Source organism: Brachyhypopomus gauderio, chromosome 4, assembly GCF_052324685.1.
Source record: "Brachyhypopomus gauderio isolate BG-103 chromosome 4, BGAUD_0.2, whole genome shotgun sequence".
Taxonomy (NCBI): Eukaryota; Metazoa; Chordata; class Actinopteri; order Gymnotiformes; family Hypopomidae; genus Brachyhypopomus; species Brachyhypopomus gauderio.
In genome coordinates this window covers 17,662,339-17,686,946 of record NC_135214.1, presented here as the reverse complement: position 1 = coordinate 17,686,946, position 24,608 = coordinate 17,662,339, and the positions used below count along the sequence as shown (strand labels likewise).

Genomic DNA, 24,608 nt, shown 5'->3' with positions numbered 1-24,608 from the left:
AAACGAAACTGGACTTGGTGTGGTGTTAACTCTGAAATCATCAGTGTTCCTCTCTTCTCGAGTACCAGAAGCCTTAAAGCTCTCGTGTAGGACGCTTTCAGAAAGCACGTTATCCTCAACAATTCAAGGTCATCCCGGTGGTATCTGCGCCTGAACTGTATATTACACCTGAAGACATCCAACCTTACGCTCTGGAGTTTTTATCCAATTTCAAAATGGTTTGTCTTTTTTTTTTTCCTTTTCTCCAACTGTTCTGGACCTCGTTGACTGGCATCTACAGGAATGCTCATGGGTTCTTGTCATTTGTAAATTGTCTTCCTCATGTTTGCTTGGAAAAACTAATTACTAAGCTGTATTTTCTGTTTAGAAAGCTCACGCTACCAGATTCAGGAGATTCATATAATGCACCTGAAAAAAGAATCAGGAAAGACGTCTTCTTTTTTGTCTTCCACAGTCGGGTTTTCTGTTGTCCTCTCATGATGTCTCATAAATATCAGATGTGCACCAGAGTGAATTTCTAAACACACCCTAGATTTGCGCATCCTGTTGGGGTAGCTAAGGTTAGAAAGTCCTTATCAGCGAGCGATCTCTGGACCGTGAATGCTGGTTCTTCCTGAAATGCTGTATGTCTTTATAACCTCTGCTGAAACTCAATCGCATATTTATTCTGCCTAGCAAGGTGCTGATCGATTGACTTTGGACTTGCAAGCAGTTCTAAGCCATTGTTTTTCCAAACGGGCTTCTCTTCTACCTTTTCAAGTCCATTTGACCTGAATGAGCTTTTCTTCAGCCTCCTTCGAATGTCTTTGTATATCTCTATAAATTCTTCTTTCTAAACCCAAACCGTTTCATGTGTTCATTCAAAAGTCCTAACATTGTGCAAACAATGAACCCAAAATGTAGTCAACAGATTTTATAGAAGCTTTTGGAATAAATGCTCTTGGTGAGACAAGCCAAAAGTTCTGCCAGGGATGTCAGCAAACGTGTCTCCCATAATAACTGTGACTCATGTACCATACGAGGCCTTTAACATCCACATTTCAACGGGCTTGGGCTCGTTTAATCTAAATAAATAAATAAATAAAACCATGACACACATTAGAATTATTTTTCCCAAATATTGTCCATGATGTTTAGAAGAGATCATTGTACACCCTGTCAACGTGTGTTGTATTTCTAAAGGAGGTACATACCAAACTCATTTACACACACATTGCTAGGACAGCAGTCTTTATATTTCATATATCCTGATTTATGTGTTTTCTGTGAGGAAGCTAATGTAACTGATGCTCACTTTTGAGCTGTGAAATATTTCAATGTCAAAAGGTAAATGGTTCCAATACTCCAATAACTTCAGATTTTTCATTACTATTTATGGAAACAGTTTTCCTCCATTACCAGTAGCCTTGCGCACAGATGATCAATATGTACACTTACATTTGTTTAAGCCACACACATAATGAATAAATAAACAGGCTTTCCATGCATGGGGGGGGGGGAGAGAACAGAACACTTGAGTGGCATTGGAGCATCTCAATGACGTGTTGTAATCAGGAGGGAAGAGCAGTGTAGAGAGACGTCAGATGGTGGATCGCTGGGTCTTATGGGGCCTGCACCGTCTGCGCTAGCGGTGCAGCCGTGACCGCCACCGCACCAGACGGTTTGAACTTTGGCAGGTGCAGACCAAACTTGCTTTCCATCCCTGCGAAGGTGGCAGCGGCCAGACGGTACCCGCCCACGTGGTCCTCGATCAGCGGAGGGAGCTCTGAAACCCGAGACTTGGACGTGGGCTCTGATCCTGCGGGACGGCTGTTCGGAGGGAGAACGGCGGTAGTGAGCATGTGCGAATCAAATGCAAACGTTACCAAATGGGTCTGAGAAGAAATGCGTATGCGACACGTACTGTCCCCCGAAGTCGACGTAGAACCACCTCTGCAAGAGCTCATAGGTGACCAGCGTAACACCAAACTGGGGAGAAGACCTAAAAACACGTGCTGAGAAAGAAAAGAACAGGCTGTGTGACTCCTGTGACCTCTGGCACACGCAGTGAGGTAGTGTTGTCCTCAACCACAATTATAACAGCTCAGGTGTGTCTCATCCCACAGTCATGAAACCTCTCATTTCAGCGCCGTGAGCGCGTGTACATGTGCGGCCGCATGTTTACGTACCTCCCGCTCCCTTCCAGAACGCTCTGAAACCTTCTTCTTTTAAGATTTTTCTAAAGCAATCGATCACTCCACTGTATGTCGTCTGGCCTGCACGTGCTGCTACCTGCAGACGCGTTTTGATGACATCAGCAGGGGTGACCAGAGACGCAGCGGGGACACCTAAACAAGACGCAGTTAATTGTTCACAAAACGATGAGGAGGCGCCCTTACACAAAGGTGATCTGGGTTTGCTGCTCTGAGACGTAATCAAGGCCCGTAGAATTAACTGGGAACCAGTTCGGACAGATCCACCATACACTTCATCTTCACTCTGGGATCATTTCCTCCCACCTGTGAGCATTGGCTAAAATAAAGTATATTTCTGTAAAAGCCAGAGTGATTCCTGCGGTACGGCAGAGGCAGGAGACGAGCTCCGTGCGTACCTGCGATAGCTCCAGCAGTGAGTAGCTGTAGCGGTCCCACTCGGCCCTCCTCGTCCGCCAGCGCCATCTTGCCATGGGAGTACACAGGGAAGTAGATGGCAGAGAATGGAATGTCTCTCAGGAAGCAGGCCTTGGCCCCCTGCAGCCGAACACACAGACGGGCCGGGCTGGGATGTGCGGCTCGGATGCACGTAACACACACGGTGGTGTCAGGTCTGGGCCATGGACGTTGTTAACAAGCCAACCTGATTATCAGCGATGCCTCCCACCTTGATTTAATCAGTAAGAATTTGAATGTTATTCAATTCAACACAATGTTTGTAAGCTAATGGCCAGTTTGTTCAATTTTATGAGAATCGAGTCTGGGATGCTCAGCGCCCCGAGAGGGCCTGGGACATACAGTTCTAAAACAGCTCACAGGCACAACCTCAGGCTTTCCCTTGTCTACATCAATCCTGGACATTATGGTCTAAAACCACAGAAAGAGACGTTAGAAGCTAAAGCCAAACCACACTAGGACAGGCCAGCAGCAACAGACAGGTAGAGAGAGATATATAGAGAGAGGGAGGAGAGAGAGAGAGAGAGAGAGCCTATATTCACCACACGGACCACGCGCACGCACACACACACACACACACACACACACACACACACACACACACACACACACACACACACACACACACACACACACACACACACTCTGGGCCAGGAAGAATCCCTGTAGAGACCCAGTTGACCTTCATCAGGCAGACTCTGCCTCACTCGTTCTCTCTCCCGTCTAAAAGCCCAGTACATATCTCAAGACGAGCTCCAGGGAGTGTGACTCAGAAGCACAGGCGCAGTTGAAAAACACGCACACACACACACACACACACACACACACACACACACACACACACACACACACACAAACACAGGCTTGGGTTTGTGTCTTTCCACTCGGAGAAGAGGAAGTGAGGGTTTTAACGAGCTGAACGTTGCCTGCTCCTCATTAGAATATGGAATAGGAGACTGCTAGTGGGGTTCTGAGGCTAAAGCCACAGGAACTTGGAGCGCACAGGCAGTATAATCTTTCCGCCGTTTTTACTGGCCATTACTCAATACAGCACCCGCTTGTGTGTGTGTGTGGATATGTGTGCGCGCGCGTGCGTGCGTGTGTGTTTAAAATATGGGTGTGCAAGTTCTTGCATTTAGGTAAGAATGACATCATTGTATGATGTCAATGACATCATAAGAGAGGACTACTGTGGTGAGGTCATGCTGTGATCCCCCAACAGTGCAACGTTCCTCACTGATCTCCCAACATCTCACTTACAGCAGTTCAGCTCACATCCAGATCAACAACACACAAGGCTACAGTCACACTGGCCTGCCTAGCCAGCCAAGGGACAGACGCTTCAGGGTAGGAGTCCAGGTTGTTGTGTTCATGGAGAATGTGCACTGTAGCAGCTCTTTATGTCTGTAGCGTGCACACACAAAGTGGAAGACCAGGTACCTTTAGTTTGAGGGGTTTGTATGCCATTTGTATGTTGGCCTAAAAGCTTAGTACCTAAAGCAGGGGTACTCAACTGGCGGACCGCGGTCCGGATCCGGACCCGAACGCAGGCCTGTCCGGACCCAATCTCATTCATGATTAACTGGATACGGACCAAAACAAAACCGTAGCATTTATTTCAGGGCTATTGAAAAAACACTCCGTCACGAGTGTTACGTTTGCCCCCCCCTCAACAACAAGCCTGCCTGGTTGACGCTTCGCGTGCGGCGCAAGGGTCCGCGCGGCGAAAATGACGTAATCGCTGTGGCTCAGCGTTTGCGCGAGTGCCTCGCGCGCTGTCGGTTCGAGAGGTCGTGCACCTCTCGAATTTTGTAACTTCGCGCCGCGCTTCAGCGCAATGAACAAAGTCACGTTTTCAGGGTTCATACACCTTTATAAGGTGGAATTAAAGCACTTGTACGTCACTTTCAAGGTCCATTTCAATATTTCCCAGCATGTTAAACATAATTAAGGTAAATATTTATACATATACTCGAAATAATTCGCTTTTTATCACATTATTTAATGGTTGTTTATTTAAAAAACGCCCAATCTTCACGTCTTCACGGTCTCTCATGTTTCGTCCTGGAATGACAAGAGGCTCGTATTTGTTAACCTAATACAAGAGAACTATTCAGTCAGACAGCTATTTGTTGTGAAACCAAGTAAGTTACAATTTCAAGCATTTTAAAGTACTTTAACCTAAATTCCAGCACTTTTCAAACCTGAAACATATAGCAACATTAAAATTGGTCAGGTAAATGTTCATTACCCTGTTTTGAGGGGTGTTTCTACCACATATCGTTTTGGACAAAACGCCTATCGTTTCGGAGAACACTGCAGTGACGCTCGCGAAAGTATAAACGCCTCCACCGTTCGCCCCCCCCCCCCCCCCCCCCCCACCCCGCCAACAACTTACGTTCGCCACCCCCGCCGCACCGGACCTCAGGTCACAGGTATCTGCCAAAATTGGACCGCGGACAAATTTAGTTGAGTACGCCTGACCTAAAGCCTAAAGGTATTTTCAGGGTCCAAACCTGGAATGGTAGTGACTGGACTTCAGTAAAGGAGATGCAGCTTCAGTAGGCTCATGTCGGGTGATTGACCAGACTAAAGGAAAAAGGTCTGCAGACATTGCTGAATTACAGGCCTGACAGTGTGTCAGCAGCTAGCACATACAGCGTTGGGTGACGATCACTCACAGACTGCTGGATGGTCACACAAACTTCACTTGAGACAGTTAGTATATAAACACAAATCATGTTTAAGTCTTTTGTTGTTTGCTATTTATGTGCATGATGGACAGCCTTTCAGACACTGTATAAATATATAAATTCTAACAACATGGTCTGGTAACAAATTTGTCAACAATGCAATCTATATTAGCACTTGGCTCACCTTGTACAGTCCGAAGAATCCAAGATCTCGCATCACCGCGAGAGCACGGACACGTGGCCCTGTTGTGATCTCACCTGCCACCTGCAAACGGATCTTCACAATCTCCAGGGGGTTGGTGAAGATCACCTGAGAACCACCAGCCTGTGGACATGCAGAGAGAGGCATACGTTATATCTGTGGAGTGGTGGAAGTCCGTCCAGCTCCACACACAAGCATGAAAACAGAAAAAACAGCTGTGAATTGAATAATCACAAATATAATTTGCTGTCCATCGTAGTAATACAATTAGAACATGCTGAGCGTGCGTGTGTGTGTGTCTCAGAGGAATCTGAGGTCTTGAGGGCTGATCAGATATGAGAGGGCACTCAAGGCCGCCGGTTTGGCCTTCCATTTTGGTCATGTCATCATTCTCCTCCCCGTAAATGCTTTTAAATTAGCTACATAAACCCTAAAACAAGGGTCTCTTTAAGGGAGTGACGTCGGCACGTCAGAGTCTAGCCTCTGTGTCGGCGCGATGACACTGGTGTCCATTCAGAGCGGACGCTCGGGGGGGGTCGCGTTGGATGGGAGCTGGTGTGAGACGGAGCCTAGCAGGCCTGACCCCAGCAGCAGCCCCCTCACCCCTCGCCGCCCTGCCCCCCGGGCTGCACCCGCTCTGGGCTCGCTGGTGCAGCCCCTCTCCTTCCCCACTCTCCCTGGGCCCGGCCTCTCCTCCCCGGGGACGGGCCGCTTGGAGTAGGGCAGGCCTGAGGCTTTACGCCCTCTGACACCGGGGCATCTATCACCCCTCTGGAGCCTAATCAGGGCCACAGAAGGGTGGAGGTGACACCCAGGGTCGACGTCGACTCTGTAAACATCCGACTGGCTTCCTAAAAAAGACCAGAGATGTACTAGAATGATCAGGAGAGTGAGGATATCTGTTGCACTGAAAAATTATTCCCATAGCATAACTATTTTTTCTTCTTGTACTATCCATAAAATATCCCATTAGTCACATACATACATCAGGTTTACCAGAGCATTAATGGAGGAAAAAATCAATATAAACATTTTAGAAATAAAGAAACATTTAAAAAATAAGGTGTGTAGGTTGTTTAGGTTACTTTACATATTGTGGGCAAAGTTAGGGTCCGTTTATATCAAAGTAGGTGCTGATAAATGCGTCTGCTGGGACTCGCCACTGTGGACATGCCTGCTTGTCCCTTACGGTGACGCAGTCTCACCAGTGAAACGCAGGATTTTCACATTGGTGGCTGGACTCTAACAGCCTGGGCCTTCTCGGTCATCTGAGGACGGGGCTACTGCATTACTATGGCATTGCATTGCCAAGGTACTATTATGGCATTATTAAGCATTACCTTAGCTAGCAAACCTGGACTGCCAACTACAACCAGACACTGTGGGATACTGAGCTGAAAAGATTTTTCAGGTCTACCCTTCAATTCAAAGAGATTGGCCACCTGCAACTGTCACTCAACCAGAAAAGAAAGAGTTATTTCTGTAGTTCCTGTAAGATGAACTCTGATGCCTGGCTAACAACTAGCCTGCATCAAACACACCACTTTTGTTTTATCAGCTGTATTTGCATATGTACTGAATTTGTACTGAATACTGAGGACAGTGGAGCTGCATTTTGCAATCCAAACAATATTTTAAGGTCACATGCAATTTTATTTATTTATCTATTTATTTGTTTATTATGGGAAGGGGTGTATGCAGCAGGGCTGCCTGACCTTTGACCTGCACAACACTAGCTATAAGACCTTACCATCAGGCAATCATGGTTCACCTGAATATCCCTCTGATGTTTGCGCTTAAGTCCTGGAGAGTCCCAGAGCAGAAGCTCATATTGTACTTGGCAGGGGACACACACACACACACACACACACACACACACGTCTCCCTGTGCCCCAGGCTCTGAGGGCCACAGGTATGTGCGCTGCTGTCACACTCAATAAGATCGAGCTCCAGCCAGTTCTACCCCTGGCCCTCCAGGGCACCTCCCGCAATTACGTCCTGACAGGGGTTGTGACCTCCCAGACCCGACCCCCTTTGTCCATCCATAGGCTGGGCCCCTCTCCTCTATCCGGCCGGCCTGCTCTCTGTCAGCAGGGATCATTAGGTGCAGAGGGTACGGCTGCATCCATGTCCTGCCAACCACACCCAGCGGGCACCACCACCGGCTACATCACAGCGCGGGGTAAAAATAGATTCCTCGCTCTCGGGCATCATTTATCAGATTGTGGTCAGTCGTTGGGTTGATGAATCAGAGGAACAGAAGGTAGAGACAGTCTGGATGTAACAGGCCCGGTGTCTCAACCACTACACCACCCACCCTCTGTCAGGGACAGCAGGACGCTGGGACAAAATCATTTAGGACATTATCATTGCTTAGTTTGTAATTGCAGTCTCACGTCTTGTCAGAAAGCTTATTCCTAGAAAGAGGAGGAAATCACGAGTCCCTGAAGTCTTCAGTTAGTACCAGTTAAAGCTGTCAATGGTTTTTTCCCCCTCTGTCTTTCACTTTCTGACGTGGTTCGAGTCTCACAATTTACTCATTTACCAAAGTAAATATTCTGAAAGAGGAAGAGGAAGCCAGGCGTGATGTTTGAGTTTGAGGAAAAGGTGCGCTTGACGTCCACCCCATCAGAGTCAATTACCAGTAAAGTGCGGAGAGGGGAACACCTGCTCACCTCAGACCTGTTAAACGCAGGACAGGAGTCCTTTCAGTAGAGCAGGGGCACTACACACAGACACACTCGTAAAAAAACCCCAAACTCAAAAACAGTCCCGGTGCCAGCACACGGCAACATTCACACGCACTTCTTACGCACATGATCTGCTTGCATTACTCACACAGACACTTGTGCATTACTCACACAGACACTCGCGCATTACTCACACAGACACTAGCGCATTACTCACACGGACACTCGCGCATTACTCACACGGACACTCGTGCATTACTCACACGGACACTCGCGCATTACTCACACAGACACTCGCGCATTACTCACACAGACACTCGCGCATTACTCACACAGACACTCGTGCATTACTCACACAGACACTCGTGCATTACTCACACAGACACTCGTGCATTACTCACACAGCCTCCAGCCAGCACTTCTGCAGCCAGTGGAATGGTGTTGTCGTCGCTGGTGAACTTGTCCCTCACAAAGTCGTTGACCTGCGAAACAGGTGAGCAGTCATTTCCCAGCGTGTGCGGGTTACCGTGGCAAGAAGCCAGTCCATCGCTCCGCTTCCCATCACCGGAACCCACCGCCGACCCCCCGCTGTGAAACGTTCAGCGGCAGGCGCCCTTCACGCGTGCTCCTCAGTCAGCGTGTGCTATGGGAGCCCGTGAGGGACAGATGGGGCTGTGAAGGTCTGGGACACAAGAGACTTAATGACTTGCCGTGAGTTTGATGGCCTTCTCTGGAGCCACTCCGATCAGCTGTGGCAGCAGACCTGCAGGGGAAAGAGAGGGCACACGCACGCACACACACACACACACACACGCATACACACACACACACACACACACACACACACACACACACGCATACACACACACGCACGCACATACACGCACACACATGCGCATACACGCACACACACGCGCACGCATACATGCATACACACACACACATACACACACGCACACATGCGCGCGCGCACACACACACACGCACCCACACACACAGTTCACACACCCACACATGCACACGCACACACACACCAACACACACGTGCACACGCGCACACACACACACACGCGTGGACACACCAGTGATTTCTATTTTTGTTTGTACATAGCCCACAATAATTATGTTGCTATCATTTCCTTCAAAAAATAAATAATAGTGAAAACAGTTTTAAACTATTGCTAGCGATTCAGTGCAATGAACTTGCAGATAGTTGTGTGTGTACAGTTCAGGTGGAATGATAATAGTAACCAAACAGCAATTTACATAATTTACATAACAACAAAAGTGTCATTTTTACTGGTGATCTGAAGTTACCACTGTAATAAGAAAGATAAAAACAAGAGGAAAGTATCTGAAAGGCCCAATGGTTTTGATACTATACAAATGGGAGAACAGAACCGCATCTGTTTGTGTGTGTGTGTGTGGAGACAAGGGTGTATATTAGTGCAGCTGACCAAGACCCACTGACAGAGCTCTCTCAACCCTATGTGTGTGTGTGTGTGTGTGTGTGTGTGTGTGTGGGACAGTATCTGCCAAGGTTTTTCTGTGTGTATGTAACCCTTCATCAACCGATATGCCCATCTGATAAGTTCAGAAGAATCTGCTGAGTGACTTGACTGCCTATGTCAGTTTACCAGAGCACTGGCCAGCCAGTCTGTCTCTTGACCACACTCTCTCTCTTTCTGTGTCTGTGTGTGTGTGTGTGTGTGAGAGAGAGAGAGAGAGAGAGAGAGAGAGAGAGAGAGAGATGGTGATATGGAGAGGAAAAGAGGAAGAACAAGGGTGGGAATACAGACTGTGTGTGATATCAGACCAGAGGGTGAGAAATCGAGTCATGTAAATACAGAGGCTGCAATGTTGAAGTCAGCAGCAGGTGGCAGTGTTGGACTCCCCCACTGCCTGCAGGATCTGGCTTGTCTTGCTGGAGGTGTGGACATGCAGCATCTACACTAGATTAGCCGATTGTGGCCAGCTGCTCAACCAGTATCTGGTAAATCTCTGTGCTGTCTGATACTAGCTTCAGGGTCAACTCTGTTACAAAGCAGTCAACACAAGATATGTGCAGAACGCTATTCCACAATCCACCGGCACACATTCTATGCTTTGGACTTATAGATTTCACCATCTCCAGGGTGGAGTTTTCATTAAGCTATCCAATTTGATTTCATATTTTAGACATGTCTAGGGTCCGGTGTGTGCGACAGGCTGACCGCTGTCTGCTGTGTAACTGATTCCTACACCAGAGCGCTACGCACTCTACATCTGCTCTTCTTTTACTTACGAATGACTACTCATTGTTGTGTTAACAGTAAGTGCTTAAGCTGGGTGCTTTGGCAACATCTCCTGTAGGACCACCCGTGCCTGTGACGCAACTCACAGGGAATCATAATCCACCTTAAACCGTGATGACGTCACAGGTTCTCTTTGCAGGGGTATCACCATCCGTTCCTCTAATCTCAGTCAGAGGCGTCTGGTAGCCTCGCCGTCTACTGGCCGAGAGCACCCGGTTAATATGCATTACAGCCTGCGGGTCTTTTGCGGGCGGGACCGGTTCCGGTTACCCCTGTAGAAGCCGAAGAAGCCCTCGTAGCGTAGCACCTTCTTGGCGCAGTCGAAGCTGTTCTTGTACATGAGCTCGCCCACGAAGGAACCGGTCGACCTCTGGTTCTGCATACGTGTCTTCACCAGGTCTATGGGGTACACGGCCGTAGCCCCCGTGGCTGTGGGACAAAAGGGGGAGGGGCCAATCAGCACGGAGCCTCCTCCGGCAGACGCACTTGAACGTACGCGCGTGTGTGTGTACATGCGTGCGCACACACCCTTACGTGACTTTTTCAGCATTGATTTGAACAGAATTCGTCACGACTGGGTTCAATTTGGCACGTGAAAGTGGCATTTTGCTTCCCCCCGGCTTCCTGCTTTCTCTGAAACTTTTTTAATGTTTTCCAATCATCAGGGGGGTATTTCCCTACTAGTACAATTAAACATACTCATAACCACCACACAATCCTCACCTCTCTCTCCCTAAGACACACACAATCTCACGTTTTGCCAGTAATGCCCTTCAACTGTCCTATTGAAGCATCAGTGTTTTGGTGTTTGTTTCGTGTTGCAGAAAGCAACACCGCTGAAAACAGTCATTAGGCTTGCTGCACACCGTCGGCCTGTGGGAGCACAGCTTCACACGGGGGCTTCATGCGGGTGCACTTCTCTGGGAGCCAGTAGCAGATAAAAGGTTCTGTGTGCCTTTGTATGACACAGAGTAAATTCTGTTTCTATATGGGGATTTGGTTGGAATTGCAGTGAGTGTGTGTGGGTGTGCAGATGTGTATGTGCGAGAGTTTGAGTAAAACATGTGTAGGAACACATTCTGATTGTGTGTGTGCTGTCAGCTCAGCAGGAGGATGTTGATGTTACTCTCGATCTCAAAAGTTTGACATGCACTGTCTAAAAAACCTCTGGAATGAATGTGCGTCTCAAACATGCAGAGAGAGTGGGGGAGCAAGACAGAGAGATGCACCGAGAGAGAGAGAGAGAGAGAGAGAGAGAGAGAGAGAGAGAGAGAGAGAGAGAGAGAGAGAGAGAGAGAAACCAGAGAAAGGGGCAGGAAGACACATATAAATGGAGAGAGTCCGAGAGAAAGCAAAAGACGGAGATGACACGAATATGACACAGATGGCCCGGGCTCCTGTGTCCATGCTATCTGCAAACCAACCCACTGACTCTCCAGCAGAGCCCAGCACAACATTACCAGTGCCACTTCTCTCCTCAAGGTTTGGGTTGTCTTACTGATGAGTTCTAGCTCAGTATAATGTACCGAATACGTCACCACCTCTTCTGACATCTAATATGACCATCAGACACACAGAATCAGTGGGCATATCCGGCATTTAAAATTGCAGCATGTTACAGGCTATATTGGTGTCACATTGTACAGAGTTTCGGAGCTGACATTCCAGTCATTAGGAGTTATGATCACTTATTCCAGCCAACAGTACAGTTTGACAGTTGGCCCCATCATTATGGTAACTTCATAAAGAGTTGGTCTAACGCATTAGCAATGGCAGTACAACAAGACACGGGGCTTCTGCGTGCACAGTGAGAGCCTTTCAAAGCTCTCTGTAGAAACGAGCCACACAAGGCCACATGTGTAGTTCCCTGTGTGCACGCGCACATTTATATGTGCATGAGTGTGTCTGTGTGTGTCATTATTTCAGTGCCCTGCATGTATCAGTTCCTCTGGTAATTATTCCGAGATTCCACCACGAATCCGGAAGATTTGTGTCATTCCGGAACTCTGCCCACCAAAGACGGCCCGGAGCCACAGGTCAGGCGCTCTCTCTCCCTCTCCCTCTCTTTCTCTCTCTCCCTCTCTCTCTCTCTCCTTCTCTCTAATTCTCCATGGACAGCAAGTAGCCCGAGGGGCTCCCCGTGTCAGGCTGCCCAGCTCCGATTACTCTTCGTCGGGCCGGGAGCGGACGTCACTCACCTCCCGCTATGGAGCCCAGCATGAAACGGTACGCAGATTCAGCCGCCTGGAGCCAGACAGGCCGTGAGCTGTCTGTGTGCTACAACAGAGAGAGAGAGAGAGAGAGAGAGAGACAGAAACAGAGAGAGAGGGAGAGAAGAAAGGGAGAGGGTGTTTAAGACAGTATAGTGAAAGGCCGGAATGATGGTTTTATAAAGCTCAATTCATGCATCCTATCGGCGTGCGGCACTGTGCAGACAGAAGCGTGCTATGAAGCGCGGGACAACAGAGGAGAGATATGGAACGTGCGGTAGGCACACAGAATCTTTCAGCTTCGCTTAGGCGCGTGTGTGAGGATGGAGTTGCTTCGGAAGACGCTTACAGGAAAAAGTTCAGAAATCATAACGCAAAGAACTTGGAAAAAATTAACCGAGAGAGGGGTGTGAGTGATTTCACCAGTCACCCAAAGCAGAGTTTTCTGCTCCCTCTCACTTTGTTAAAAGTGGCATTTCCTTTGCTAGGATGCAGACAAGACCATCACTCTCATCAGATTTTCTGTGCACTGATAAGCATCTACATCAGTTAGAAGAATGTGACTAGAGTGCTGATCTGGTGGACCTGGTTTGTCTCTCTCTCTCTCTCTCTCTCTCTCTCTCTCTCTCTCTCTCTCTCTCTCTCTCTCTCTCTATCTCTCTCTCTCTCTCTCTCTGGCACAGCTGTTTTTACTGTAGGACAGAATGTTAACGAGGCTGCACTCTGATCAAAGGAGCATGTGCAATTACCCCAACTTCCACCCAGAGGCCTGAGAGCACACGTGTGTGTGTGTGTGTGTGTGTGTGTGTGTGTGTGTGTGTGTGTGTGTGTACACGGTTTCCCACTGGGGTGTTCCAGACCTCCAGCAGTGAAGGCAGAGAGACCACAGCCCCGAGTACCTCAGGCCTTGGGCGTCTGGACACACCCTCAGGTAGTGGCCCACTCTCAGAAATATTAATCTCTCTCCATTTTGATAGTCTTCTGATTAGATTTGTCCAGCCCGGGTTGTGCCGTCCCTCTCCGCAGCTTTCATGAAGAACCCAACTCTTTTAGGCCGAACGCGCCTCGACTCCAGAGTCTCACACAATACAGCCCAGAAAACCCAGCACTGATAAAAGCGCCTATTAAAGACTCTCAGATGTTAGGAGAGAGAGACAGAAAGAGAGAGAGAGAGAGAGAGAGAGAGAGAGAGAGAGAGTGTGTATGCGTCCGTGCAGCGTAAAGGTGACAAGCTTTTACGGCAGGAAATTGTGGATAATACGCTCTCCAATTAGTTTTACGTAATGCAGGATCACAAAGGAGAAAACCTCTCCTTGCTAATTCTGTTAGGGAGTGAGTGTGTGTAATTTTCACTCTAATAAGAAGGTGGTTACGTTATTACAGGAGGCATAGGTGCAGAGATTAAAGCGTGCTCTCAGTCCAATCTGCATGGTGAGCAGGATAGGGGACCTGTGAGGGCACCTACCTGCCTCTGGACCTCAGCTAGTGGAGACAGCATGGCTCCCTCTTCGAGAGGAGCTATCCTCTCAATATCAGCCAGGGTCAGCTGCCTGGACACAGCCCAACACAGAAAGAGACTGTGTATGTGGGTGTTTGTGTGTGGGTGTTAGGAAGAGCAAGACAAAGACGGGGGGGGGGGGGGTGAAGTGAAAGAACAGTAAAGAGCAGAAAGGAGGATTGAAAAAGTAGTACAGGGAGAGACAGCAGCAGTGAGACAGCAGGAGAGAGAGAGAGAAAGAGAGAAAGAGAGAGAGAGAGGCAACAGGAACGCTCCACTTCTCTGAAGCGGTAACACCAAATGCGCTGTAGCCCTCTGAGCCGTATGAAGTCACATTTTCCATCAGTCCTTTAACAATGCTGGAACGGCAGCTTACTACACGCTTCAAAAACACACAGGCAGGTAAACAAGGCTGGACACGGGCCTGTAAACACAGCCGCACACCCAGGCGGAGACTCGGGCAGACAGGCCCTGGGTCAGCGGTGCACGCCACAGGCGCCCGGACGCCTCCCCCTCGCCCCTATAAATCGACGAGTGGAGCCACTGTTGTTTCAGCAAGAAGGCAGGAACGCTACGTTTACGAGCTATAAACAGCGCAGTAATGTTTTAATGGCGCACATAGATCCAGTCAGCGGGCTGTTTTGGGGGAAGGCGGTTTGGACCACTGCGTGGTGTTCACATGCTGAAGGACGGTGGCTGACTGCTCAGGACGATGGTGGCACGACATGCAGATATCTACAACGGAGCAAAAGACCAGACAGCACACAGCCCCTCGGCTGCAGTGATTAACGCTAAAGTAAAGGCCTGAATGTGATGTTGAAAATATATATAAAATGTATAATATTTGCATTTAAGGAATTTTGAGGATTTTTTTGTGAAACAGTAAGTAATATTGTTTATAAATAAATAAAAATAAAAAAATTGAAAAAGTACAAAACACACAGAGACACACACACAGATACACACACACACACACACACACAGATATACACACACACACACACACACACTAAAGGATCTATACTATATACTCAAGGCAGGTTAGTCGTGGTTCAAACCTGAGGAAACAGTTTTTCTGTGTATGTGTGTGAGAGAGTCTGTTTGCGTGTTTACCCAGAGTGAATGCCAGAGAGCTGATACAGGATGTCCACCTCCATTGGAGTAATCCGACCAAACTTATTGGCGGCGTTAACAAATTCCTCTGAGCAGAGTGGAACATGGAGGGGGGGGGGGGGCAGAGAAACAGGAGATAATCAGACATTCTCAAATATCTCATATCTGTAGGTGGTGTGATTGGAAAACAGGAGCAGCATCTTCCATTACAACACGGTGATGTAACCAAATGTAGACTTGTACACACTTGCATGCAGACAAGGCAACACTGAGCCTCAGTATCTGGGCCAGCTACGTGACCAGGAATATGCAGCTAGATTCTGGCCGACGAACCCAACACAAAATCACTTAAAGCTTCACTCCATTGTCTCAGTCGATCTGGACCTCCTTGAAACAGACGCTGAAGAGCGGCATGGCGGCTACCTTTGGTGACGAGTACGTCCTTGTGCGTGCCGGCAATGGTGGCATAGACTTTGCGGACGAGTTCCATGTTGTTGAGCAGGGAGTTGAAGGCACTGAAGTAGGAGAAGCTGACGGTGCGAGAGGTGCCTCCACCCACAACCTGCGCATCCGGGAGCAGACATGGAACTCATTAGCATGGCATTAACTCCAACCAGCACCATCTGTCCAGCCTGGGCCCATATCCTGGCCGGAGTACAGACGGGCTTGCTGCTGTCTCACTCCCTTACTGAGAAGTAATATTCAAGAACAGTAACACAGATACACCTAATGGACCAGGAAATGTACGGTTCTGTCAGAAGCTACACTTAATATGACTGGGAAATGTAGTCTTGTGGGTTGGTTTCCCAGACACACATTAAACCTAGTGGTCACTTAAATGAATAAATTAGCTTTGATTTCCAAAACAAAATTTTAAATAAAATAAGATGTCCAGATGTGTGGTGAAAAGCTTCAAGGTCCAGGTGTGGTGTGGTGTGCAGGAGGCTTCTGTGAACTCACCGAGACGAGATTCTCCTCCACGAACGGCGTGATCATGTGATGGCGGATGGTGGCCATGATGTCACCAAAGTCGAGGGCTGAGATGGTTCCCTTCTTGTCTTCGTCCTTCAGTGCGAAGGCCTGGCGGGCGTGTTCCAGCTGCAGCTCCTGCACGCACACGCCAGACACGTTCCACAGTGCACATTTAACGAGCCCGAAGACGCACGCCACCGCTTTTGATTGGCCGTCAGTGCAAAAGGGTCTGGCGGTGCAGAATTCATAACACTGGGACCGACAGGCGTTCCTTGTTCATGAATAAAAAGCGATGTTTTATAGAGGAAATAAAAAGGGATGAGGGTACTGTCTTTTGAGCAGCGCGGGGTCCTGAATCTGCGTGGAGATGTCTGGAGGTGTCAGTGTTTTCCACGGTCACTCGAGAGCTGCAGAGCCCACAGTTTAACTGATGACCGCAGACCGCGGGCTGTGGCTTGCATGGGGGGAGTGCGCGCATGTGTGTGTGTGTGTGTGTGTGTGTGTGTGTGTGTGTTTAATGAAAACCACATCAGGTGTAGTCTGATCCTACGCTCTGTGCCCTGGAGAGGAGGCAGGTGTTTCCGCAGCACTGGGCTATGATTCAGTCGGACAGCCCCGCAATCAGACACACGAGCTCAGGGGGAGAGAGACTGGGATGAGGGGGGCTGTGCCAGGAGTCAACACTGCTGTCAGAATTGATCAGATACTACCAGGGCAGACCCTCTGATCTCCATCACTCAACATGCCATCTGACTGCAACTGCATCTCACTCTTTCATTCTCTGTCTCGCTGTTTCTCTCCGTCTCTCTCCACAGCCCTGCTTCTCAACTTAACTCCTGTCATTTTCAAGTTTCTTCAGAATGGGGAGTGTGAGCTTCTCAGATCCCATTCTAGCCCCTCCCAGCCGGGCACATTTGTGCGTGTATGGGGGGTCCGTGCTGTCCTAAACAAACTGACATGCCACTCGCCAAGTGTGACTGCCGTAGACATTTCATACAAAGGATATCGACCTCCGCAACATGCCAGGGTGAGGAGGCGAATTTCTGGGGAATATGTGAGCAGGTGTGGGAAAGAAAGGTCAATCTACTTTACCCACCTGTAGGAACTGGGTGAACTCCAAGTAGTTGAGGTGTTTTTGGAGGTCCTGGCCAAAGTGCAGGTGGATAAATTCACAGTCCCAGTTGAAAGGGATATGATGGTGCACTGTGGTCTGACTGAAGATATCTCGCACATTTTCTACGACACAGAAACACAATGAGTTCATTTCTAGAAACGCAATCTCTGCAAAATGGTCACATTAACACTTTCACTGACAAAACAAAACATAAATATTATGTTTCATACAATTATATGCTCAAGTTTCAAGCTAATGCTGTGCTATGTTTACCTCTCGTGTTCTCTATTTGGAAGCATGGCTGGATTACTGACCGGGCCAGTGGGGCCAGCGCCCAGGGGCCCTTGAGGTCAGGGGGCCCCGGGGGAACCCCGGCCGAAAACTTTTTGCGATGCCCATCAACATTTATGGTACAATATATTTTTATTTCCGAGGGCCCTCCATTTTAAGGATCCTCTGACTATTAGAGACATTGACCCCAGGGCCTCTTGGGGGCCCTAGCCATGCTTTTGGGCCCCTTAGGAAAATGGATGAGGCGTTGTGGCACTGCTCTGACTTCGACTTCTGGCTATTAGGGGTCCTAGGAAAGAGGGGGGCATATCTTTAGAGGGCCCTGGTTATGAGAGCACCTACCAGGGGGCCCTAGAGAAGAGCAGGGCATACCATGAGAGGGCCCTTGATCACGAGGGCCCCTGCTATGGGGCCCTTGACTTCCATAGAAGTCGTTTACCATGGCTCCTTGACTTTCTAGGGACCTACAAATTCAGGCCCTTACTTAATGTTTCTGAATTTGTATTGTTTCAAAATTACTATGTTTGATTTCTCTTAAGCGCAGAGACACAAATTAATTTAGCAACTTTGCAATTATTTAAATTTAAGACAAGCAATTTGTCTGATGAATGCTATCTTTGACACGATTAAATTGAGTGAATTTGGGGGGTGCAACTCTTTGCCCGGGGGCCCAGACTATCCTTAATCCGTCCTTGTTTGGAAGAGATACGTTTCCCCTCAGACCTTACTACTTAAGCCATTCTCTTTTCAACAGGAAATCTAGTATATAGATCTGTGCACTAACTAAAAAGGTCTGCTATACAAACACGCAAGACAAACATCCCTCAAAGTCTCCACACATTACAGGCTCTTTATACAACACTGCCTGTACAGGTTTAAGTTGCCTTCAGCTAACCTGTTTATAACGCTGCACACATACCAAAAGATACATCACCGGTCCCCGTCTTGTCAAATAACTGAAAAGCGACTATGAAGAGGGCGTCAGGAAGACAGAGGACAGCCTCAAAGGCCAAAAACTCCTGGAAAGAGATCAGTCTGTTTGGGCAAGAGAGAAAGAGAAAGAGACAGGACCTCTGAAAAAGACAGCGGCTTCAAAACCTGGAGCATATATAACATATATGGACCATAGCAATAACTCTTCATTTTAAATAAGCATTTTAAATTATGTGATGAAATACTGTGGCCTAATAGAGAGATTGGTATAATGGCAGTAAATATACCTCTATGTCAGGATAGGGTTGGGCCTTGGACTTTTTTATAGCTCTTAAAAATCCTCAAGACATCCATATCAGACATAGCCTGCTATGTTAGTAGAAAAGGGAGACTTCACCTAAATCACTACTAAATCTTTTTTTTAAATAAGCTTCAATTTTGCTAATGTGTCCATTAAGATGTGAGGGTAATGACTAGACTCCAACTCTCATTGTAGTGCTTATGGCTGGCTGATAACATTCAGATAGACCCGACCGTGATAACCATGATGTAATGCACTGCTAACTGAGATGATTATAGTTTCTTTTACTGAGAATTTACAACCAGAGAATAGTTGGGGCAATTGCTGTTACTGGTAACCTTTAATTCAGCTGTGAAAGGATGAACATGACGAAGGATATTAAACATCACATGTGCTGAACGTTTAGCATCAAAAACACAATTATTAAGCACCACAAAATGCTTTAGTAGCTTTCCTGAAATAAAACCCTAAGTCAAAACATGTCCTAAATCAATATTACTCACAAATTGCATACAGCAAACTATGGCAGGCATAGACGAATAATTAAGTGAGCATCTCAGTCAGTTCTTACCCATCTTTGGTAGTGTCTGCAACCCCAGCAATGAGTTGAACAGTTTTGGGATTATGGTTGGATTTAGTGTGAAGTCCTAGGAAATTCTGCACAAAGTCTCCGGGGGTCATATAATGCTCCCCGTCTTTGTCCACCACAGTTGCATGCTGAAAGGGAAGAGAGACCAGAGTACTATAGAACCAGAGCACCCCAGTACTGTGGAACCAGAGCACCACAGTACTGTAGAACCAGAGTACCACAGTACTGTAGAGCCAGAACACCCCAGTACTGTAGATCCAGAGCAGCACAGTCCAGAATGAACCAGAGCACCACAGTCCTGTAGAACCAGAGCTTCCCTGTAGAACCAGAACACCCCAGCACTGTAGAGCCAGAGCACCACAGCACTGTAGAACCAGAGCACCACAGTACTGTAGAAGCAGAGTACCACAGTACTGTAGAATCAGACCACCCAAGTCCAGCAGAACCAGAGCAGCACAGTCCAGTAGTACCAGAGCACCACAAAACTGTAGAACCAGAGCACCACAGTCCTATAGAACCAGAGCACCACAGTACTGTAGAGCCAGAGCTCCCCTGTAGAACCAGAACACCCCAGTACTGTAGAGCCAGAGCACCACAGTCCTGTAGAACTAGAGCACCACAGTACTGTAGAACCAGAGCACCACAGTCCTGTAGAACCAGAGCACCACAGTACTGTAGAACTAGAGCACCACAGTACTGTAGAACCAGACCACCCAAGTCCAGTAGAACCAGAGCAGCACAGTACCGTAGAACCAGAACACCACAGTCCTACAGAACCAGAGCACCACAGTACTGTAGAGCCAGAGCACCACAGTCCTGTAGAACCAGAGCACCACAGTCCTGTAGAACCAGAGCTCCCCTGTAGAACCAGAACACCCCAGTACTGTAGAGCCAGAACACCCCAGTACTGTAGAGCCAGAGCACCACAGTCCTGTAGAACTAGAGCACCACAGTCCAGTAGAACCAGAGCACCACAGTACTGTAGAACCAGAGCACCACAGTACTGTAGAACTAGAGCACCACAGTCCTGTAGAACCAGAGCACCACAGTCCTGTAGAACTAGAGCACCACAGTACTGTAGAACCAGAGTACCACAGTACTGTAGAACCAGAGTACCACAGTACTGTAGAATCAGACCACCCAAGTCCAGTAGAACCAGAGCAGCACAGTACTGTAGAACCAGAACACCACAGTCCTACAGAACCAGAGCACCACAGTACTGTAGAGCCAGAGCACCACAGTCCTGTAGAACCAGAGCTCCACAGTCCTGTAGAACCAGAGCACCACAGTCCTGTAGAACCAGAGCTCCCCTGTAGAACCAGAATACCCCAGTACTGTAGAGCCAGAACACCACAGTCCTGTAGAACCAGAGCACCACAGTACTGTAGAACTAGAGCACCACAGTCCTGTAGAACCAGAGCACCACAGTCCTGTAGAACCAGAGCACCACAGTCCTGTAGAACTAGAGCACCACAGTACTGTAGATCCAGAGCACCACAGTCCCACCGCATCACTTCAGAATGCTCAGGTGTTGCTAAATTCTAAACAACAAGTTTTATTACTTGTTGGAAACAGTTACAATATTTGCTCATTTAACATTTTGCCAAATCATGTTACTTTAAATCAGTTAACTTACATTTTCCTTTGGCAAGGCAGCCATAGTTACTAGATATATTCTTTACATTCTTGTTCGAAACTTATTGGAGTTTTCTACCATCATAATATTATTAATTTTCTCCCACTGTTCCACTGAACTAAAGTGAAGTTTTCTTCACTGCAATGGTGCAATATGAATGTTTTTCCTTTCCTCTGATAACAATAGCTCTGGTACCAGTGACATTAGTGGGAAATTAAATGATCTACAGGCAAACATTTGTTTACTTTCTCTAAACGCTTCAATGAAATACGACGTAAAACCAGTGGCAATCTGTCCTTTGTATTACTGTTCTCACAGCTATTACGTGGCCACTTCATTCTTCAGCGCAACAGTAATTGCTCTAAGCTATAGTCGCCTTTCAGTCTCGGTCTCTCTGTGAGAACATCAATGTCATTGATTTATGCCCCCCCCCCCCCAATCCAGAATATACTTTGTTTGAAATATGTCAATAATTTCACACTTTTCATAGATTCAATTCATGGCTTACAAGTTCAAAGTGCACAGTTAAAAACTTTGTTTCCATTATCTCCTGCCATTCAGTGCAAAGCCTACATACAGTCTCAGACCTTTTTTGTCTTCAGTTTAACTCCCACCTAAAGTTTAATAAAACCGTAGCCAATTTGTTCAACGGAGAACAAGGAGTCTCTCCTGAGGGAGGCCAAGCAGCGCTGTGGTTGAGCCCATGTACAACACTGGGAAACACTGTCCGAACTTGCTAGCAAACAGTTGCTAACATTTAAATAGATTTCAAATAAGGGAAAAGGCAATTACTTCAGCAATAACATTACATGGTGCTCCAGAAGGGAAGGAAATGTTGAAAGAAGGAGGTTGAGACCTTAGTCAAGTGATCCAATGAAAAATGAGGCCCTCATCCCTGTATATAAACAAATGCATAAGAGATGCTGAAAGACTGGTAAACTATATAGAGTAGCAATTGCCAACACAGGAAAATAGGTGAACAATGACGCCAGTACTAATGGGTGTACACTGATGCTGAGTATGAAATACTTCAACAATGGCAATAGCCATACAAGACCATTTTACCCCATTTAGATATTTTACCCCACCTGGACATGTTGCACGGACGAATCAGATGTTTGGGGACTCTGTGTTTTTGCCAAATCCACATAGGTTTTTCATCCAAAGGTATTTGAATAAATAATGCTATGTACACAAATATATTAGTTCAATATTGCCCCTATAAGCAACACCGAAAGTTACAAACAGTACTAGTACATCCCCAATTAATATCAAAGGAATATCAAAGTTCAGCATGTACTGAGAGTGATAGGTGTCTCTATAAACACACACACACACACACACAAGATAGGGGTCTCTATAAACACATACACACACACACACACACACACACACAGAGAGAGAGAGAGTGCTCCACACTCTACAGCTAATGCTTGTGGGGAAAGCATTAATTCCAATCAATTTATTAACAGCTTCAGTATATAATTGAGCTCCGGTTCAGCCATGGTAAGCCTAAAGTACTTCATCATCAAATCAAGCACGTAGTCAGCGCTGAGTGAAATAGTACTCTTGCTTTCAGTGCCTCCTTGGCACATTATAGCAGACTTCATAGCTGAGAGCTACTTAATTACTTCATGTGTCGAGGGTGGTATTAAAATCATAGCACCGTCAATTATAGATCTGATCACTGTTGAGCAAGGTTAACTGTGCAGCGAGATGTGGTATGTGAGCAGCTTTTGAAACGCCGCTAGGTTAAACCAGGAACCACTCTTTTCGAGAGTTGTGAGAGTGCCTTCAATAACTAGCTACCAACGGCGTAACGTAACATCAGTCACCATGTCCACTCCATGGCACAGTCATAGATATTCAACAGAAACAGTCAATCGTAGCCTGGCACGCGAGTAGGTTTGATTCGTCCTGAGCATAGGCAAAGTGGCTACAATCAGAGTGTGTGGTGATCGGTTGCCTTGTTGAGATAACAGGACAGTGAAATGTCAGAGGCTGCATGGGGCACATGCCAGGCAGGAGGAGAGAGACAGAATTAGTCTAAGCATGTGTCTGACCTTTCCTCTCGTACTCTGGACTGCAGCCAGCTCTGACACACAACCTCCTCCAAGACTGCACCCAGCGCTTCAGTTCATGGTGCAGCGCTAAGAGTTTTACTGTTTTGCTTATTAAAGTACAGTTACCTTTTATTAATACTCATGCACTGTGACTACGCGTAGGTAAAGATATTCAACTACACCGAGGAGCAAAACATTCAGGTGAAGGAGAGTCAACTGGACTGAAAACTACTAAAACAGACATGGCTTTGTCAGTAAAGAAATAAAGAGGTACATAACTGAACATGCAGTTTGCAGTTAGGCTATAGCAGAACATTAGGAGGTGACTATCTAAACTGAAAGAACTATACAGCTCTTACCATTCATATAATTTTTCATTTTTCAAAAGAACAGATTGTTGGGTAGTGAAAGACAGAAACTGGGATGCTCATAGCAGTCTTGGAGTCTTGATAACAGCTTAATTATAACAATTGTCGCCTTGTGGCCCATCTTTATTATCTGAGTAGTCCTACCTTTAAGAAGATTTCTCTCAGTTCATTGGGGTTGGCTCTTTTAGTGGACTGCACCTGCAAACACACAACAAAGTCCACTGAACTAGCACATTAACTACAGTAGTAACTCCTGCTGTGCATGGTGCCTTTGGCGTTATCTGAAGGTCGTGAACTCTGAATAAAGCAGCAGTTATCACCGGCACTTCCAACGTCTTTAAATGGTGCATCTTAACTGAACATCAACTTGAATCTTCTGCCATGCGGGTTAAAGAGTCTCCACGGACACGATGAATGTTGACTCGGACAAAAAGACTTGAACGATTACAAGTGGCCATATATGCAAAATATCTGTTTTTAATGCCATCGCAAGAGGCTGGACTATACAGACGCTCCTGACAGCCGACGAGACAAGTCTAAATACAATTACTATGGGCCGGTCGATATCATAGATTAGAATCTCACAAGCAGTGCAAATAATGACTGTTAAACACAGTATCGACAGAGTCACCTTGACGGCCATGCTGGTCCTCGCTTCTCCACGTTGGGCTCCCCGACAGGTCCAGCGCGACCACCTGACTGAGCCCCCCAGCTCCGGGGACCCTGACGCCTCTTACAGGCGCTGATCACGGCAACTCAGGCGAAGGGAAAACACGGAGCTTCAAGAACTTTGGAGAACACTGCCATAGCTGCAATATAACTGGAAATATGCGGCGAATACCTAATGAGGAAATGAGACTACTGGTGCAGTCTTTCCCGAGAGAAACACTGTTAGTCTAATGGTTTTAGATTAGGGGGCTAAAATACTTTAAAGTGTCATTTATATGGATGTGGGGGTGGTATAATTTATGAATAATTATATGCCTAACTTGC

General features: G+C 47.1%; 1 protein-coding gene across 1 annotated transcript; it reads right to left on the bottom strand.

Moving 5' to 3' along the window:
• Positions 1 to 454: 454 nt before the first annotated feature.
• On the bottom strand, positions 455 to 24,514 carry LOC143512448 (electrogenic aspartate/glutamate antiporter SLC25A12, mitochondrial-like). The gene is made up of 18 exons (XM_077002779.1): positions 24,247 to 24,514; positions 23,760 to 23,813; positions 19,531 to 19,676; positions 18,645 to 18,760; positions 17,417 to 17,556; positions 16,309 to 16,455; positions 15,772 to 15,910; positions 15,349 to 15,436; positions 14,203 to 14,287; positions 12,726 to 12,804; positions 10,798 to 10,956; positions 8,944 to 8,996; positions 8,635 to 8,715; positions 5,526 to 5,666; positions 2,591 to 2,729; positions 2,169 to 2,327; positions 1,904 to 1,994; positions 455 to 1,809 (listed from the first exon to the last, which is right to left on the bottom strand). The coding sequence occupies exons 1-18, from the start codon at positions 24,256 to 24,258 to the stop codon at positions 1,602 to 1,604; spliced, it is 2,037 nt and encodes a 678-aa protein (XP_076858894.1). The 5' UTR covers positions 24,259 to 24,514; the 3' UTR covers positions 455 to 1,601.
• Between the last annotated feature and the right edge of the window lie 94 nt (positions 24,515 to 24,608).

Excerpts from the sequence above, each read along its gene's own strand:
- LOC143512448 (XM_077002779.1), bottom strand. Across the intron at positions 10,957-12,725 it reads GCTGGGCTCCATAGCGGGAG|CCACGGGGGCTACGGCCGTG; the intron begins GTGAGTGACGTC and ends TTTGTCCCACAG. Across the intron at positions 2,328-2,590 it reads CACTGCTGGAGCTATCGCAG|GTGTCCCCGCTGCGTCTCTG; the intron begins GTACGCACGGAG and ends CGTCTTGTTTAG.